The sequence below is a fragment of the Hemibagrus wyckioides genome, linkage group LG05, assembly GCF_019097595.1.
Source record: "Hemibagrus wyckioides isolate EC202008001 linkage group LG05, SWU_Hwy_1.0, whole genome shotgun sequence".
In the NCBI taxonomy this organism is placed as follows: domain Eukaryota; kingdom Metazoa; phylum Chordata; class Actinopteri; order Siluriformes; family Bagridae; genus Hemibagrus; species Hemibagrus wyckioides.
In genome coordinates this window covers 8,772,200-8,790,509 of record NC_080714.1, presented here as the reverse complement: position 1 = coordinate 8,790,509, position 18,310 = coordinate 8,772,200, and the positions used below count along the sequence as shown (strand labels likewise).

The following is an 18,310-nucleotide window of genomic DNA, read 5'->3' as shown; positions in this document are numbered from 1 at the left end:
GGGAAAAAAGAGTCAGAAAGTTTCCCACAGGATACTGGCTGGTGTACATTACGGGATCAGTATGGGATCAGCTGAAAGGCATACTAAACCTGTTCACAAACACAGGAGAAGTAGTAACCGGTCCATTGAGCACTGTCTGATCATAGAGCTGCATGTTGGGGCCCATTTGAGTGGAACTACGTCGCAAAACTCCCCATAGTGAACTAAGTCACCATGAGCAATGAGCTGCATGCTCATGGATTGAATTTTTTGCATTATTTTCAGCCAGGTTGTACTTATTGCATACTTTTCTAGCCACATATTTGTCCCCAGCAAATGTTTCAGAGATCTGCATTAATAATCTCCGATTAAATCAAGTCTCAATTTTAAGGTTTAAGGATTTTTCACTTCAAGCACCGGAACTAATGTCATGCACAAAGATTTGTGTTTGTGTGTCTCGTGTAATACATTTCCAATTACTAAAAATCTTGACAGAAAAAGCAAGCTGAATTTGAATTTGATGCCTTCTATATGCTGATACTGTGTATAAGTCAAATTTGATGAAAGTAGTTTTTTCAATCAAGAAAGAATCCATTGTTTCCTGGTGACCACACAGAAATGAGTAACTAAAAATAACATGTATTGAAAAATAAAGTAACAAATGCCTACAGTAATTACCAGGTGACGTGTAAACAATGTTTCTGCTCCGTAATTTTACGTCCATGAGAAAAGCTTCATGAGTTCCACTGAAGAAAAGGGGGAGTGAGTGTTCGTGACTTACCATTACAGTCAGCCTAATGAGAGTGTACAGTCTCCTTCTCCAAATACAAACCTGCCCCTTAATTGTTGTGCTCATACATGACTGTGAGAGTCCTGCATAAAACAAGAACAAAGGGTGGTTTTAATAGCACACTACTGAGTGGAAAAGACAAGACAAAGATGAGGATCACTTATAATGGGAATTCTTTGTATCTGGTTCAGCTCTATGATACAAACCAAGCTCAGGGTCATGGTGAATCTGGAGCCTGGGATTCTGGGAACACAAAGTACAAGACAGGAATACACCCTGAATGGAACACCAGTCCATTATAGAGCTTCATGCATGCATACATTCACATGCTCATTTACACCTTGGGGCAGTTTAGAGTAGCCAGTCTACCTACCACGACGTTTTTATGATGTGAGATGGAACCATGGAGATCAGGTGACTGGCTGCTTTACAACCTGAGGCATTGCCCATTTTGCATGCACCTTCAGATCAGTAGGCTCTGATAACAGTGTTACATACAGGGATACATACTTCAGATCTGCTCCCATAAACCATCTCAGGGCTCATGACCTTTTTGCTTTCCCAAAGTTGTTGCTCTGACCCATTACATTTGTTCTCGCTTGCACAGAGACATGATATAAATAAGACACCACAGGAGTTCTATTCAACTTACTTCTTTTGTTCAGAAAAACGATGTGCAGTTTGGACTGGTTCATGTTGGTAGAACTGTGTCATCCTTAGTATTATCACTTCAGAACACAAATGCTTTTTATGATTTGCCTTCCAAGGAGCAGCACCATCAGACTGTCTGTCTATCACCATCAGTGTTTTCAAGTTGCATCAACTGGATCATTTGCGCTCCAGCACGGAGCAAGCCGGTAGAGATTTGTGCATTTTTTTTACACATACTATAGTGCTACATTTCAGGGTTAAGTCAGAAAAAGGGACCCCTAATACTGAGCCAAGGCATAATTAATTGGTATGAGCTGAGATTCAATGAGAATGTTAGCCACTCTGTAATTCCAATTCAGATTGTAGTACTGGCATATTCAGGAAGCTAGGACTAATGGCATCATCCTATTTTTTCTGTTCAATCATTTCTTTGCTGGAGGAGTAACAAACATGGTCACAATTGGAGATCAAATCTCGACAAATTGCTTGAATTGAATGATATTAACAGAGTGCACTGGCCAATGACTGGCTTTCCCTTCTGCTATACATTTTCCATGATCGGTTGCACTCTTTTCCAGAAAGCACCAGGGATTTTTCCACAACATGGCCACCTGTGCCTGTGGATTATTGCCAGTGACTTATAAACTGAATCTGGTGCATTGCACAATGGAACAAGACTCAAAAGGGAATTCATCCTTTTCTAGTGTGATTATAAATCAATCTTCTATACACTATATGCTATAATGTCAGACAGTACTAAATGTGTTGAATGGATGTTAGTATGATCACAGAAGTCTGCAATAATTTCTAGGTACAAATCTGCAATATCACTGTAAGATTATTTCCTGAAGAAAGGGGCACACTTGAGGAATAAACTGTTTTTAAATCTTTAGGATATTCATGTGGGACCATCCAAAATAGCAAAGAGTCCCAAGTGCAGAAACTCCAACCAGAAATTAGTAAGAATAAGGCAGGATCAGCAGACAAGAGAAGTCACAACAGTAAAAAAAAAGAAAAAAGAAAAAAAGAAAAAAGAGTCAGGATCGCTTACCATTTCACATTTATAGCTTGACAGGACAATGGAGAATCTGTGATATAAGGGGTTGGAGAGTCATCAGTATCAAGTAGTGTCTAGATGAGTAAAGCCAAAGGTTAGTGAATTGCTATTTATGGAAAAAGGGGCCAAGCTAATCAGTTCTGTTCTGCCTGGAGGCAGAGTTAATTTCTGGACCAAAAAAATGGGACAAAAGCATAGGACGAAGAAACCAGCAAGATCCACAGTATGAGAAAAATATGAATCACATTTTTCTTTGGAACTTGTTGATTCTAATAGTTCTATAGTATACACTCTTCTGGATACAGGAACCTGGGACATCATATGTTGTCTTATCTTGATGCTGCAAGAGTACAAACTCTACTTTTCCACTTCTGAAGCATCTGCTTGTGTGATTTAATTGTAATGTTGCTGTTGGATTCTTTGGTAAGGTGGTTCAAGTTGTTCAAAAGATCAGGTTATATCTTTGTAGGACATGTACAGAATGGCAGCAAAAGCCTAGATTTTTTGTAGTTTATTACATTTTTTGTTTGACTGGAAGAAACAACTCAATATACACCGATCAGGCATAACATTATGAGCACTGACGGGTGAAGTGAATAACACGGATGATCTCCTCATCATGGCACCTATTGGTGGGTGTGATATATTAGGCAGCAAGTGAACATTTTGTCCTCAAAGTTGATGTATTAGAAGCAGGAAAAATGGGCAAGTGTAAGGATTTGAGCGAGTTTGACCAAGGGCTAAATTGTGATGACCAGATGACTGGATCAGAGCATCTCCAAAACGGCAGCTCTTGTGGGGTGTTCCCGGTCTGCAGTGGTCAATATCTATCAAAAGTTGTCCAAGGAAGGAACAGTGGTGAACCAGCGACAGGGTCATGGGCGACCAAGGCTCATTGATGCACGTCGGGAGCAAAGGCTGGCCCGTGTGATCCAATCCAATAAATGAGCTACTGTTGCTTGAATTGCTGAAGAAGTTAATGCTGGTTCTGATAGAAAGGTGTCAGAATACATAGTGCCTGATGGGTGTTTTGGCAGCAACAGGGGAACCAACACAATATTACGCCGGTGGTCATAATATTATGCCTGGTCCGTGTATCCTGGGTTAAAATCTCTGTATAATCACAATGGTGAAAATAGTTGGTGAAATCTTCTCAAGACTGGAAATGGCAAAGCAAGAGAGGTATGGATACAGCGTCTGGCTGTTGTTGTTTTTCTATGTATATTTGTGTGTAGCATCAATAAGTATTGCTAATAACAACTGCAAGTTTTATTTATTTTCAGTAATGTCCAGGTTTTCACTAGAACATTTGTACGCACTGCATGCTAGACATCTTGTATTAAGATTCTCTTAAAAAATTAGTTTAAGGTACAAGTTGCCTGGGGATAAATTTCACAGACTCCTGAGAATCATGGGAGCTGTGTATATTTAGTCAGCTAATTAAGAACTCAGAAGTAGGTCTATATTTTAGACAAGTGAAAAGAATGGTATCAGAAACAAGTGAAAAAAAAAAAAAAAACACCGTCATGGGCTGCTCCTGCAGGACATGATATTTTTAGCTTTGTATTTTTCCTGCCACAGAGAAAGACAGAACTGTGACTCTCTCTCTCACACACAATCGTAAGTCACAGATGAGGAGAAAGATATGGAAATTATCATATAAGCTGCTTGTTAGTGTCAGACTAAACAAATACATAGACAAAAAAAAACAAGCTGCTTGTTATAAAACCTAGCTGGCTGTTCAACTCGACTCTTTCTACTCTGAACTCATGAGTACATAATTAATTGGGGGGGTGTGCGCATGTGCACATGTGCGTCCTTGTTCAAGCTGTAATTACTGTCTCTGGAGCACTGGCTGAGTGCATGGCCCCTCGGGTCATATCTTTTCTCCTGCTAATTGTACCACGGTAAATGCAGACATGTGAGATGGTGACACTGTAAAAGCAAGTGTGTGTCTGTGACTGTATCTTTGTGAGGTTTAAATCTCAAGGAGACTGTGCACATCTGTACTTATGACTTACTTCTGCTCCAGAGATCATGTCCAAGACTTGCTCATGCTTCCGTGGATACACTCACCTAGATACTAAAGACTTGTAATTAAGAGCTGCTGCTGTAATCATGAATATCCTGTGCTTATTTCAGACTGAGAATATTGTACTTCTTAGGTACAAAACTAGAGTGAGTATCTATGAAAGATTAAGGAATAGTGAGACTTAAAATTATGAAACTATTTTTGGGAAGTGCTTAGGATGTTTAGGATATCCCAAGTGCAGAAGCTCCAACAAGACACAAGCAAGACTCAAGAGTCTCATTGAATTCCCCTTCAACAGTAATATCTGACCTCGTGGTATACAGTAGAAGTGTAATGATTCTTAAACACTAAGAAGAGAAAGGGTTCCCTGTTGTATCTGGGATCTCTTAAAGGATCCTGTGTATATAAAAGTCAACCAATTCAAGAACAAATGGTCCAATCGTTATGAAACATTCTGCAAATCTGGGTGTCAAAACACTTAAAAACACACACTATGCTGAGTAACCTACTACCTAACTGCCCTAGTTAACCGATCCTTTAGGACAGGGCAGGAAATAATACGACATATTAATACTTTAATACTGTAATACTTTTATATTTTTTCAATATGAGGTTTTATTTATTTATTCATTCATTTCTCATGTAGACTCATACACACACCTTCTAGCAGCCTGCCTACGCTAACTGCTATGCTGCTGTGTATGCTATTTAAGATAATGTTGTTACTACCGCCTGAGTGTTTCACGCAATGGAAGTGATCCTTTAACTGTCCTCCTTTCTGCTTTTATTTTGTTCTGTCTTTCAAACTGCAACAGGATGGATATTGACAGATTGAAATATTGGACGTGACAGCGCATTTAGAGGTAATGATTTACGTCATTACGTGGTCATTTCCCTTGCTGCCCTCCTCCATGCAGCAGCGCAGGAGTTCACCAGGATTTAAAAGTGACTGAGCACGTATAATTAACTCATTTGGGCTTTGAGGAAGACGAGTGCAATGTTATTTGCTTTCCTGAATACGTTCTGGCGGCTTGTCCATCTCAGTATTATTCAGAGAGGGTGCCTGCGGGAGACGGCGGGAGGATATTGTGTTAATTCAAGGACGCTTATAATAGATGGTATTAGAGCAGGCCATAACTAAGGACCGCCGACTGATCTGACTTGTCAAATGTATATGTATGTATAAGTAAATCACGCATCATATCATTCCCCTGATGTGAAGTCCTGCCAGTCATTTCAAAGCAGTTTATATTTTCTTTAAATTGCACACTCTGTAAAATATTGGTATATTATATAATAATATTGGTAATCGAACATTTTCCACAGTCAAACCACTTGCAAAAAGGCATCCCAGTTGTTGTGGTATGAAATCACATTCTATTTACTGTAGATTTACTGGCCACTTTAATGGAAACACGGATACACCAGCTTATTTATGCAGTTATCCAAATCACGTGGCAACAGCAAAATGCATCAAATCATATCAGAGCATCAGTTAATGTACACATCAAATGTCAGAGCCAGGAAATAATTGTGATCTTTGAAACTTTAACCATGGCTGAGATGATGGTACCACCGGTGCTGGTTTGAGAATTCCACACAACAGACTATAGATTTTCCACAGAATGGTGTGAAAAACACAAAAAAAAACATTCATCGAGCGACAGTTCTCTGGGCAGGCACGTCATGGTCATCAGAGGGGTCAGAGGAAAATGGCCATACTGGTGCAAGTGGACAGGAAGGTGAGCAAAAAAAGCATCACAGAATGCACAACCTGTCAAGAAGAAGGAGCAGAAGACAGGCACACTCTTTGGATTCCATTCTCCAGTCAGCCAAGAACAGGACTCTGAGGCTCCAGTGGACACAAACCCATCAAAACTGGACAGGCTGAAAAGATATCGCCTGGTAAAAAACATCACCTGGTCTTTTTTTCGAGTCTTCAAACATTGGTATATTCGGTGCATGAGGGTAGGTTCATTAAGTGGACATTAACTTTCAATCCATTGGAAATGTTCTGAACTACAACACAATGCTCAATCAGACTAGAGTACTGGAATACTTTACATTAAGGAACCAGTAACTGACATCCTTTACACTTTTTAACATGAACAACCCATGTACATCATCAATAATGTTCTATATGTAACATTAACAAAGTAACTGAATTGTACAATGTCTAATATGAACCAATACAAAACCAATCATTCATTCATTCATTCAAATAAGTTTCCATTTTATAAAATGCTGTCGTTTTTTTCTCAAATTTTTTCTCAATTTCAAGATACAGGATTTTATTTGCTACATATAATAAATTTGTTACATACACTATACAACTCCTCCTTAGACTGTGCATAAAAATAAACTAAATTTTTAAAAGAAAAGTTAAAAATAGGTTGAATAGATATAAGACGTAATAGAATAAAATATTAACAACTTGCTATAATTTTAGTCATGGGTAAGTAATAAATTAATATGCTAGCATCACTTATGGTTTATTAACACTACAATTCATGGTTTGTTAATGTCATTTAATGCATTAAAAATGTTAAATAAGGGAACTTTACTTTAAAAAAAAAAGGTACATAGTTACACAGTGTACCCATATATGGAGGTTTCACAGTAAACTTAAAAAGCTAGAAAATTCTAACGCAGTTATATCACTGCAGAAAAAAAATATTATTTCTAGGTTTGATGCATTCTTTAAAGTATACTTCAAGGTTCTGAAAACACACCAGATGTACCCAAGGGTACGTGATTAGCAGGCTTTACACGGGAAAGTAAATAAAGAGTAACTTAAACACTTAAAAAGCTTTAAAACAGAATAGAACTAGACTTCAAGGAAAGGCGGAATTGCATTTAATGAATAAAATATCATAGCACTGGCAAAACAAATCTAGCATAAAGACAAATAAAAGGTTGTGACTAAACAAACTTAGACAAATATGATATACAAATAATAAGGGACAGATTCAAATAAACATAATAGTATATTAAGAATAAACTTTATTGAGGCTGATTGTCATGAAACATTCTAGTCATGTCTCATTAATTCATCTCATCATCTCATTAATTTATTTCAAAATATTCTTCTCAGTTGGCCATCAGCTTATAAAATATATAGCCTGTAAAGATCCTAATAATCAAGAAGCAGGCCTGGTGTGCTTAAAATAAGATTTCCTGTGAGCATACAAAGTACCAGAAATGTAAAGCTTTGAGTGGGATGAAAAACATCACAAAAACTAACTAGGCTTGTCAGTTAAGGATTTCTCTAGTGTCTTGTGTTCCTGCCAATTTTCTCCCACTCTTTCACCGACTTGATTTCCTGTCTCTTATTTTAATATCTGGGTGTGCAATTCAGCTAGATTTTCTCCCCTACTTTGGTGTTTCACCTACTATTACATTTAATCCCATATGGATATTCAGTGATATCACAGAATCAATTGCCCCAATTGTTCAGTCACACTCATCAAACAAGTAACACATGGATTTCACCCAATGGACCTTACAGTCATCACCCTGATACACAGAAGTGTCAGTGATGTGTCCTGCTTGGACATGAAGCACAAAGCTCAGAGTCTGACCAGCAACTAATAAATTGGTTTTAGAATAAAATGAAATTTTCTAGGTGTGTTGGTGGATGCAACTATTTTATTTTTTCATCCAAAATGTACATTTCATGTGATGACGCTGTATAGTGCGATAACAAAGTGTTCGAAAATGGCATGGACTTTATACAGCTCATCATTAAGAGTGGATATAGAAAAGGAGAGAAAAATCTTTTTTTATGAGGAGATTCACTCAACCTAGAACAATTGAGCTGCAGAGACAGCAAATCAAGCTGTCTCTGTATGTGCACACGACACTGTCTATCTCATAATGTCTGATTTATTTTAGGACTTCGTTTGCAGAGCTGTTTTCAGTTTCTGTGTAAATATCATAAGAATCATCCCAATAATTATAATTATAATTATACTTCTTCTTATGCACCATATATGTATAATATTAGGCTTATTGTCTCTATGCACTTTGTAAAGACTGATCTTGATCTCTATCTCTGTGTTCATTTATCACACTGAGCAATATTTATATATTCATTTCTGACATTTTCTGAGAATTTCAGTCAGTGGCACCAATCACCTATACATGGGTGCATCTCTGATCGTGTGTTGTGTTTTGGTGGATGAAGTATGATGTGATCCAGATTAAGGTAACTACATTTTTTTTGACATTTTTTTAAATAATAACATTTGGCACAGTATAACCTATTGTAGTATCGCTGAGTGTCCATAGTACAAGTGCTAATTTGCTCACAGGTAAGCCCGAATTATCAGTTATATTTTTATTTTATGATTGTGTTTTGTTTCTTCCTTATTATGCAGAAATAAAGAAGAGACAAATGCTGTGCATCGTAAGATGCTATCAGCCATCTTCCACATACTTGAGCTCACAGATGCCGGTGATTGGCTGGTGTTGCTGTGATTGGCAGGGGAGAAAGTGTATTCCACCCCTGCCACCCTGAAAACAAAGCCAATTTTACTCAGTTGTCTCCAAAAAATGGATGGCTGTGGCACCTTTCTGGATGAAACTTCTGATCTCCCGAAGACAGAGTAAACACTTTGTCACATGTTGTTTCCCTCTGGAGCTGTGCTTTTTTAGATTGTTTAATGTTGATGTACAAATGTGCTATTTGTGCATCTTGGCTAACCACCAAGACTATGTTTGTGAGTTTGACAACAAATATATTATTTTTATAGTGCTTCCTGGTCAAGTGTCTTTCATGCCAAAATATGTACAGTTATGGTGAATAAAATGTACACCCTCTTTCAGATTTGTGTTTATAATCATCAGGGTCAAAATAATTGTGTACTCCTCATCAATTCAGAAACTAGGTGGGGAAAAAACAAGTACACTCTGCCTACTTAAGAGAATAAATAGCAGCCAGGTGTTACTAATGAAATGCACAAGTTTAGTTAATCATCATGATGTGACTACATCTGTAAAAGCAAAACTTTTGGCAGTTTAGTGTTTTGCATTCCTCAGATGTGTGTTTACATCATGCCAAGAAGAAATGACCTTAGATATGACCCCAGAGAAGCCACTGTTGCTGCTCACCAATCTAAAGGGTTATAAGGCCACGTCCAAACAATTTCATCATTCTTCCGTGAGAAGGTTTGTTCACAAATGGAGAGTCTTCAAAATAGTTGGCCATCTTCCCAGGAAGCACGTGAAAAAAAAATCAGTCAAAGGTCTGACCTTTTAATGCTCATAGATATTAAGAAATCCCCAAGAAATACATCATCTGACCTAGAGCCTCTGTAAGCACATATTAAATATTTATGCTCTTAATTCATAAGAGGTGATTTAGGCTTGTTTTGCAGCCATAGGAATGTGCATACAATGAAGTCCACTTTATATCAGAATATTACTGAGACAAACGGCCTTCTGTCCAGCAGCTTAAGCTGGGCTGAAATTGTCTCATAAAACTGGACAATGGTCACTAATCCATCCACCCATGTTCTATACTCGCTTTATTCCTAATTATGGTCATGGGGATCTGCTGGAGCCTATCCCAGGACACATTGGGCAAATGGCAGGGTACACCCATATAGACAGACAACCACACACGCTCACACTCACTCCAATGGGCAATTTAGAATTAACTCATCAACCTAGCATACATGTTTTTGGACTGTGGGAGGAAACCGCAGTACCAGGAGTAAACCCACACAGGCACGGGGAGAACATGCAAACTCCACACAGAATGGTCCCTGCCTTTTCAAACCTGGGATTCAAACTCAGCACCTTCTTACTGTGAGGTAAGGGTTGTGCTTGTGAGGTAACAGTGCTAACCACTAATCCACCAATCAACATCTGAAAAAGAAAAAAATGAAAAAATCTAGGTGCTGGAACGAGCATGTCAAAGTCCAAGCCTTAAGTCCAGTGAGATGCTGTGGCTAGATTTTGAAGAGCTGTGCATAAACAAATACTGAACTGAATGGAAGTAATGCTGTAAAGAAGAATGGGCGAATATTTCTCCTAACAACATAAGAGACTGATAAACTCTTACGGAAAAGATTTCTTTTCTTTTTTTATTTCCAAGTAGGTTTCTACCTGTCACTGAATTTATAATACATAATATAATAATAAAATATAGTTATATACTGTATTTATTTTTTCCACCTGGTTTCTAAATGTTAGTTTACTTCTGAAAACATGACTCCAAATTGAAATGTGTTGTGAGTTTTTTGTCCCTCGAGGTTTATTGAAGTTGATGAGGACCACACAATTGTTATCTAGGGCCTGATAAATAAAAAGTGATGGAGGGTGTACTGAAAGCAGTGCAGGCTCCAGCCATTTGGGAGCCCATAAGAATGAATCATTTACCCTCAGCTCCTTCCTCAGGTGAGGCTGAGATGGTGGCAGAATGAACAATCTTTCTGCGGTATCTCTAGTGCATAAACATATTTAATCTACTTTTGTATGAACATAATTAATAAGACCTGCTCTAACTTCTGTGTGTGCTGGACACAAATCTCTTATGTGCATGCGCAAATGTGCAAAGTAAAAGCATGTTAGGTAATAGGATGCTGAATTTTCTCATTATTTAAAATATTTCATTATACAGAAGTGTTGATTACACAACTCAAACATTTGCGATACAGTTGAGTGCGAATGTGTGCACCCCCTAGTGATCTCTGTGTGAAAAAAATAAAAATCTATCTCTCTTTTACAATTTATAAAAAATATAATGTGGGTATATCCTCCATCATGTTTCATCCGATTATTCAAGAAAATATCAACCTGCGAATTGCTGAAGGTTAAAAATGACATGCAGCAACATGTTATAGCTTACAGGTTATAACTTGTTTGAGGTGAGAAAATATGGAATTTATCTTTAATATTTTGATTCTCAAAGGTTATTTGAGATCATTTGTTTGTTTATTGTTATATTTGTTATATGGGCCCTGCGAACATTAAACAATAGAATGGACTTTCTTTTTCCCATAAATATATGTATTTGGATTTAATACTGTCTGTAGGAGTTATTCAGTAAGAGGTTCTCAGTATAGTAGCTCAAGATAGTTCAGAGTAAAGATGAGGGTAAAGTGCCTCAGAAGTGCTCCAGTGTTGGAATGATGGATCATACTACATAAAATTGGAAGCGATATATTCTGAATATATCTCGGCACGCTCTGCCATGGGCTGACTGTGGCCCTTGGGCTGACTGTGTGATACCATTTGTTTATGACCCCATCTTATGACCGTGATATCCTTTGTTTTGTCCTAGTAATTCTTTCTGTTCTGTTTTGATGAGCATTTACAGAACATATACACTCACTGACAGTTTCTTCTTCTGTAATTTATATAACCCTTTTGATAATAAACTTGCCAAACCAACAGTGAACGTGTCAACGTCTTTTGTTTACCTATAGATAATACTGAATATTACACCTTTCTTCTGTATAAATACTCCCTGTGCATCTCAGTAAATTTCGAAGAGTTTTGCTATTCAATCAAGTCTCTGTATTGTTCTTTGGCAAAAAGCAAGCAGCAGCAACAGCAGCTCAGACTTCTTCTCTGAGGAACAAGAATCTTAAGATTTATGATTATTATTATTATTATTATTATTAGAGTTCAGAAGTTGTGTTAAATAGGTGTAGATTGTCATTATTTGTTTGGTGGAGTTTGTTGTGATGTGACACCAGTGCCAGCTCCTGACATATTCTGATCCTGCTGTGGCTCCTCTCGCCCTCGTCCCTGTCTGATTCATCCTGATGCTCTACTTCTGCTTGGAGCTTTCTGCACTTGTGAGTCACCTCCTCTAGCTGTGGATGATCTCACATAGCTCCCCTAAAGATTTGCACCCCCAAATGCCCAAATCTCTATATTTTGCTCGCTTAAATGTTGTACATTTGTACCTTTTAAGAGCTGATGCTGAAGACATTATGACGTTTATACTGAACAAGCAACATATTTAATATCTTATTATCTGGTGTCACAGAGAAGGATAGATTCCCTTTTGAGTAGTCAAATCTTCTTCCCTGTGTTCTCTCAGGACGTTTTTTCCTCTGCAACGGTTAACTATGACGTGCAAATTAGGGATTTTTCTTGTAAAAAGTGCAACACAAATAAAAATCTGTTGAAGTGAATTAACTACTGTACTTAGACTTGCATCATATAAGTGAGTTTTCCCTGTACCAGGAAAAATGTGACAGTTCTCGAATTCTTGTGTCAAGACAGTACTGAAGGATGGATAGAGATTCAGCTGAAAAAAGAAAGCTGGAATATTTTAAGGTCTTCCCTTTGTAAGCAGATACTGTGCTATTCCCCAAAGAACTGCACTTCTAGCCCATACTATTACCATATATAGAGTTCCTATATTTCAGAAAGGTCCTGTTTTCATACAGTGACATTTTCGTTCCATCAATAGTGGTCCAATATTTCAGACAAACCAAGCAAGCAGTAGAATCTTGACATTTCTCATCAATAACATTACACACACTCATATTACAATACCTACCTAAGAAATAACCATATAATAGTCTGGATATCTGTAACATTCAGTCTTATCCTGCATGCTCCGTGAACATTTAGCCCAAATCTCTTCGTGAGATGTCGGTGTATGAACTCATAACTCTCTGATAAAGCATATCTCTCCAAGGCTTTGCGTTTTATGAATGAGTCCCTTCGCTTTAATCCGTTTTAGAACCTGGAAACCATTGCGCCCTCCTCAGGTTAGAGTCTACACACACGCGCCCGCACGCGCGCGCGCACGCACACACGTTTCCACATGATGAATCGGTGACATCAAAAAGAGACGAAGCTTCCGCTGAACTGTGAACGGTGTGACGGGGGCGCGAGCGCTTATATAAGCCAAACTTTAAAGATGCACACCGTTAATCCCGGCCTTGCAGGTCAGAAGAAGGAGCAGAGAAGATTAAAACAACTTTTTTTTTAACCCAAGATAAAGAGTTTTTACGCATAAGGCAACAGCTTTGTACAGAACAGGTGAGGCATAAAAAAGTTTCTGCATGTGAGCGCGTGCTGACAGAAGAAGAAAAGAAGAAGGAGAAGAAGTCATCCCTCGCAGGAATGCTCTTTGGGCTATATGATTTTTAGCATTTTGGACCATGTGGTGCACATCTCAAAATTTGTACATTTTATACAACTTAGTGCATTATTTCTTTGGTGATGCTGAATTGAATGAATTGCTTTTGTTGCACGTTATGACTGTAAGATGTATCAATTTTTATTTTTCAGCGAATCCAAAGTTGCAATGAGGGCGGTGTGTCTCCTCATCCTCGTCTCATTAGCGGTGTTCAGCATTCAGTGCCAAAATGTCCCGAGTGACTCTGGTGGAGAAAATCCGACTCTGGAAGAGGTGTTACAGCGAGCCGAGGGTCAGCTCCTGCGCTCCATCCTCCAAAAACAAGAGGACGACGAGAGCGCAAACGGTGTGCATTGCATTTTAATCGACTGTTTTTTGTTTGGTTGAGGTTTTTATTATTATTTTGTTTTTGTTTCTTCCACCGACTGTTAAACCGGGTGCGCTTTGTAGCTCGAAAGCATCAGCATTACGCACAACACAATGTTCAATGTTCTTGTGTTTAATTATGAGGTGTTTTTACAGCACTTATATGTGCTTACATCTAAAGAAACATTGGAATGAAGCTTGTTTATTAAAGCAAAATAAAAGTTGCTTAACTTATTTAAACACTTTTTTTGCGTTGCATCTTATATATTGGTGATCAGGTGTGGTATCCGTTTGAAAACATTTAATTTCAAGAATTTCTCCTACAGGTTTTCTTTACAAATATAGGATTATCTTAAAGGCCAACAAAATGTGTGAAGTTGTTTAACTGGAGTTATCATATATAGGTGTGTAATGTCAGTAAGCTTAAAAGAAAAAGGAAACCGTGAAAAAAAAAGGTTTTCACAGAAATAAAGGTAGTCGTGATGCATTATTTCTACATTTAATATGTGTTTATTCTTCAGAGTAAATCTTTACAGGTGCATCAGTGAACCAGTTGTGCGTTAAGGTATCAGCTTCATACTAAACGTGCCAGTGATGTTACACCTCCAGTGAGAAAAAGGAAAAGTACAGTTTGGTAACTTTATTTCTGAGTGTGTTTGCTTACTTTCTCTTGCAGTCTCCTTGCATATGAGGCGTTCTTGGTGGAAAATGAGCGCGATGATGAAACTTGGAGAAAAAATGCACAACTGGTTTTTGACTCACGATGTTTCTGTATACCCCGTCTCCAGATCTGTTTCCAGAGCAGGCAGAATGGTTGGTAAAAAGGCAACACCCGGGCAAGCGGCAGCATCCTGGAAAGCGCGAGGAAGACGATTATGAAGAGGAGTACGCGGAGCTTCAAAAGCGTCAGCATCCCGGGAAGCGCGAAGACGAGTCGGACTTGTTCGTGGAGCTCCAACGACGGCAACATCCGGGCAGGCGCTCAGAAATGGAAGGTCAGACATCGCTACAAAACGACCTGCTGAACGGGTTCTCCAAGAGGCAGCACCCAGGGAAGCGGTACGAAGGGTATGACAAGCGCCAGCATCCCGGCAAGCGCGAGGCGGAGGAGGGCGCAGCGAGCGCGGTGGACTCGTGGGAAGTGGACAAACGGCAACATCCTGGGAAAAGGTTCTGGGACCTTTTGGAAGTGTCCACTGGGAGTCCCTGTGATGTGCCGGGCTGCAGGAAAGCCAGTCTGCTGCTCCAGTTGCTCAATGAAGTGAAGCAAAGCCGCGCAAACGAGAAGAGGCAGCATCCCGGCAAGCGGCTGACGGCGCAGGAAGAGCTGGAGGAGATGCAATAGGCAACACGTGCACTGTGACAAGAAATGGTACACTTACTAGAAAGAATAATTCATTCACATCGGCACATGGGTACATTTTTTTCCTCCACTTTTGCCCTTACTGCCCTTACGCCACATGAGATATATGCCATAGATGTTTGGCGTATATCATAAGTATCACATTGTGGTTTTGTTTAACTACAAAACTTTTTAATTTATTAAATATGTCTTTCAGATGAGATAATGGTAAAGTAATTTCACAAGTTAATTCAAAACAAACACGTAGTAACGTTTTGCGTAAAGGTGTCCCTATTACGCACAACTAGTCTCTATTGCAGCTTCTTCTTTTGCTGGAAATCTCTAACGGCGCATTACAGACTTTTCTCTCTCAACTTTAGCCAAAGAGCATAGCAGTAGTAATTGGCCACCTTCAGCAGCTCGGCTACACCACGCATATATCTCGCATATAGTAAACTAAACTACTGTGATATGTCATGTGGCCACGCAAGGCTCAAACTGCACCACTTCCCGCTTCTCCCCCTCCACCAGTCCTTGTGTTAGTAATGTATACCTTATGTAAAATTCGAGCGAATATACCCTTGCAAGACGGAGTCGTCGAGTTATTTTTCTACACTATACGCCTGCATGAGTTGGAGAGCTTGTCAATCAATCTGTAAATTATTTTTGGTTCCATGGATATATACAGCGCACATGTAAATTGCAGTTATTGCTGTACAATAAAATGCTTTCGATGCGAACGACTGGAAGCGAGCTGACGACCAAAATCGAGTAGTGTGTGTGTGTGTGTGTGTGTGTGAGGTCATGTTTTTATATCTTTTTATATCTTGGTTAAGAAAAAATGTCCTCAGAAGCCCACAATCTGACACTTGTGGTGACATTTGGCTAGTAAGGAAAATTTGGGTTTCTTTCTTTCTTTCTTTCTTTCTTTCTTTCTTTCTTTCTTTCTTTCTTTCTTTCTTTCTTTCTTTCTTTTTATTTTCAAAAAGGGTATTTTATTTAATTTTTTTAAAAAGAGAGATTTTAGAGACAAACATTTATTAGCTGCATTAATATTTCAAGGTTTTCACAAGGATAATAAGACATTTGTGTGTGTCTGTATATCTTAATATTGTCTCACGGGTGATAGATTAGTTACTTTACTAATTACCCAAAGTAATTAACCAAAAATCAAATGTTTGATGACTTCGATTACATCTGGCCACCATTTGGTTAATGACTATTAATGGTGATAAAAAAAAAAAGAAAAGAAAGAAAACGAACATGCTCAGACACAATAACCATGATCATATCTCCAATATTTAGCCAAAATGATTTTCAGTGGTTGGGTTTAATTGATTCCAAATGCTGTGCTATCCTTAAACATGGTTTTATCACTTTTGGCTCACCTTCCACCATAACTAACTTTACTGACCCTGACGTAGCTAAAGCTCATGCGAAGAAATACCTAATATATTTGGCCTATCTGCTATCTAAAGAGGCAACAAGGAGAGCTTGTTGCTGTAATGATAATTAATTCAAATCAATTCAAGTCAAAGTTGACTGATTATGTGCTGCTTCTACGTAATTATACCCAATCCCAGTCAATTGCCTGTTCAGTCTTTTGCCGTTGATCATCGATCACTCGTTAGTCAGCTATTACCCAGGCATGCCATATGGCATTGAGGAGGGATGATATCCTGAGTAGATTAAAGGCCTATACCAAGGGGACCCTCAGAAACAAAAATCATATTGAGCAATATAAATTATCTGACTTGTTAGGCACAGTAAATTAATGAGTGAATTTATCAGTGATATTATCAGACTGGAAAAATTTCTACTTCATTCACATTACTGCAGTAAAAGAACTGCACCATTAGAGTTTCACATTCACATCTGTACCAGCAGATTGCTCAGTACACCCAATCATTCATCACGACATTACAAATATCACTCAGATGCTTTTATTCCCTTATATTTATAAGCATCACATTTCCACCCACACCTCATACAGTAGCTCTTTATTTCTTCTGCTTTTCCATTTCCTTTAGTTTGGATTTTAAACCTTTGAAAAGAGTCAGCAGTAGCCATGCAGTGTGATTAATGGGAGATAGCATGGCTGATGTGTAGGCGGAAACTAGCTGAGTCAAAGTTGTTGTTTTTTTTCATACCTTTTGTTCTTTCTAATAGCTCAAAGATGTTTCATGTAGCCTAATGAGGGCTCCATTTGGCAAGAATCTAACCAGAACGGTCGTACATTTCTCTAGATTAGTACAAATTTCAGTTTGCGGCTGTTTTAAAGGTGCAGTGATCATTAACGTAGCATTTTGTGTGTGTGTGTGTGTGTGTGTGTGTGTGTGAGTGTGTGTTTAAAACAAGATCAAATACAGCAGCAATTTATGAAATATAGCATAACAGGTCAAAGATTTTAGTGTGGGCATGGACCAATTTTGTGTTTTTTCAGCAGAGGAAAGTGTTTCATAAGTAAGCTCCATTTTTGAAACACTTTTGTGACACTTGAAAATGCTTGGCATGTAGGTAACCTGGTATATAACAAGGAGTAATTAGAAAACCCATCAGTCTATTATCCTGGACTCCCAGGGGACAAGGAAGGAGACACCAGTCAACCTACAATGCATGTCACACACACACACACACACACTCACAAAGAAATCAAGTCCTCAAAGCCAGTGTTGAAATGCAAACCCGCTAACAACTAATTCATCATGCCCCCAAAAACTAAAATATAAAAAAGTTTGTTTAAGGACCTAGAACATTCTCCTATAACACAACTTTCTACAAGCAGATGGCTTACTTCATTCTTTATAAATAGACTCACAAATTATGAGCTAAGAATAAGAAACAACATTGTTTCCAGCAGTGGAGCAGGATCATGAACTCACTGTATAGTAAATATTCAACCCAATCTCATGGATTTCTTTCAATTTGACAAACAAACGCCTACAGTCTTAGAAAAAAGCGCATTCGTGGTTTATTTATAGAAT

General features: G+C 38.4%; 1 protein-coding gene across 2 annotated transcripts; it reads left to right on the top strand.

Moving 5' to 3' along the window:
* Positions 1-13,359: 13,359 nt before the first annotated feature.
* On the top strand, positions 13,360-16,079 carry trh (thyrotropin-releasing hormone). 2 transcript variants are annotated; one of them, XM_058390167.1, is made up of 3 exons: positions 13,360-13,518; positions 13,771-13,964; positions 14,773-16,078. In XM_058390167.1, the coding sequence occupies exons 2-3, from the start codon at positions 13,787-13,789 to the stop codon at positions 15,327-15,329; spliced, it is 735 nt and encodes a 244-aa protein (XP_058246150.1). In that variant the 5' UTR covers positions 13,360-13,518; positions 13,771-13,786; the 3' UTR covers positions 15,330-16,078. The 2 variants fall into 2 exon arrangements, with proteins under 2 accessions (XP_058246150.1, XP_058246151.1); XM_058390168.1 differs by lacking the exon at positions 13,360-13,518 and having other exon boundaries at positions 13,773-13,964; positions 14,773-16,079.
* The last annotated feature ends 2,231 nt before the right edge of the window (positions 16,080-18,310 follow it).

What these genes read in the sequence shown, in the direction of transcription:
- trh (XM_058390168.1), top strand. Translation starts at nt 13,787, where the DNA reads ATGAGGGCGGTGTGTCTCCTCATCCTCGTCTCATTAGCGGTGTTCAGC. An exon ending in GGACGACGAGAGCGCAAACG is followed by an intron (nt 13,965 to 14,772) that starts GTGTGCATTGCA and finishes CCCCGTCTCCAG; the next exon opens with ATCTGTTTCCAGAGCAGGCA.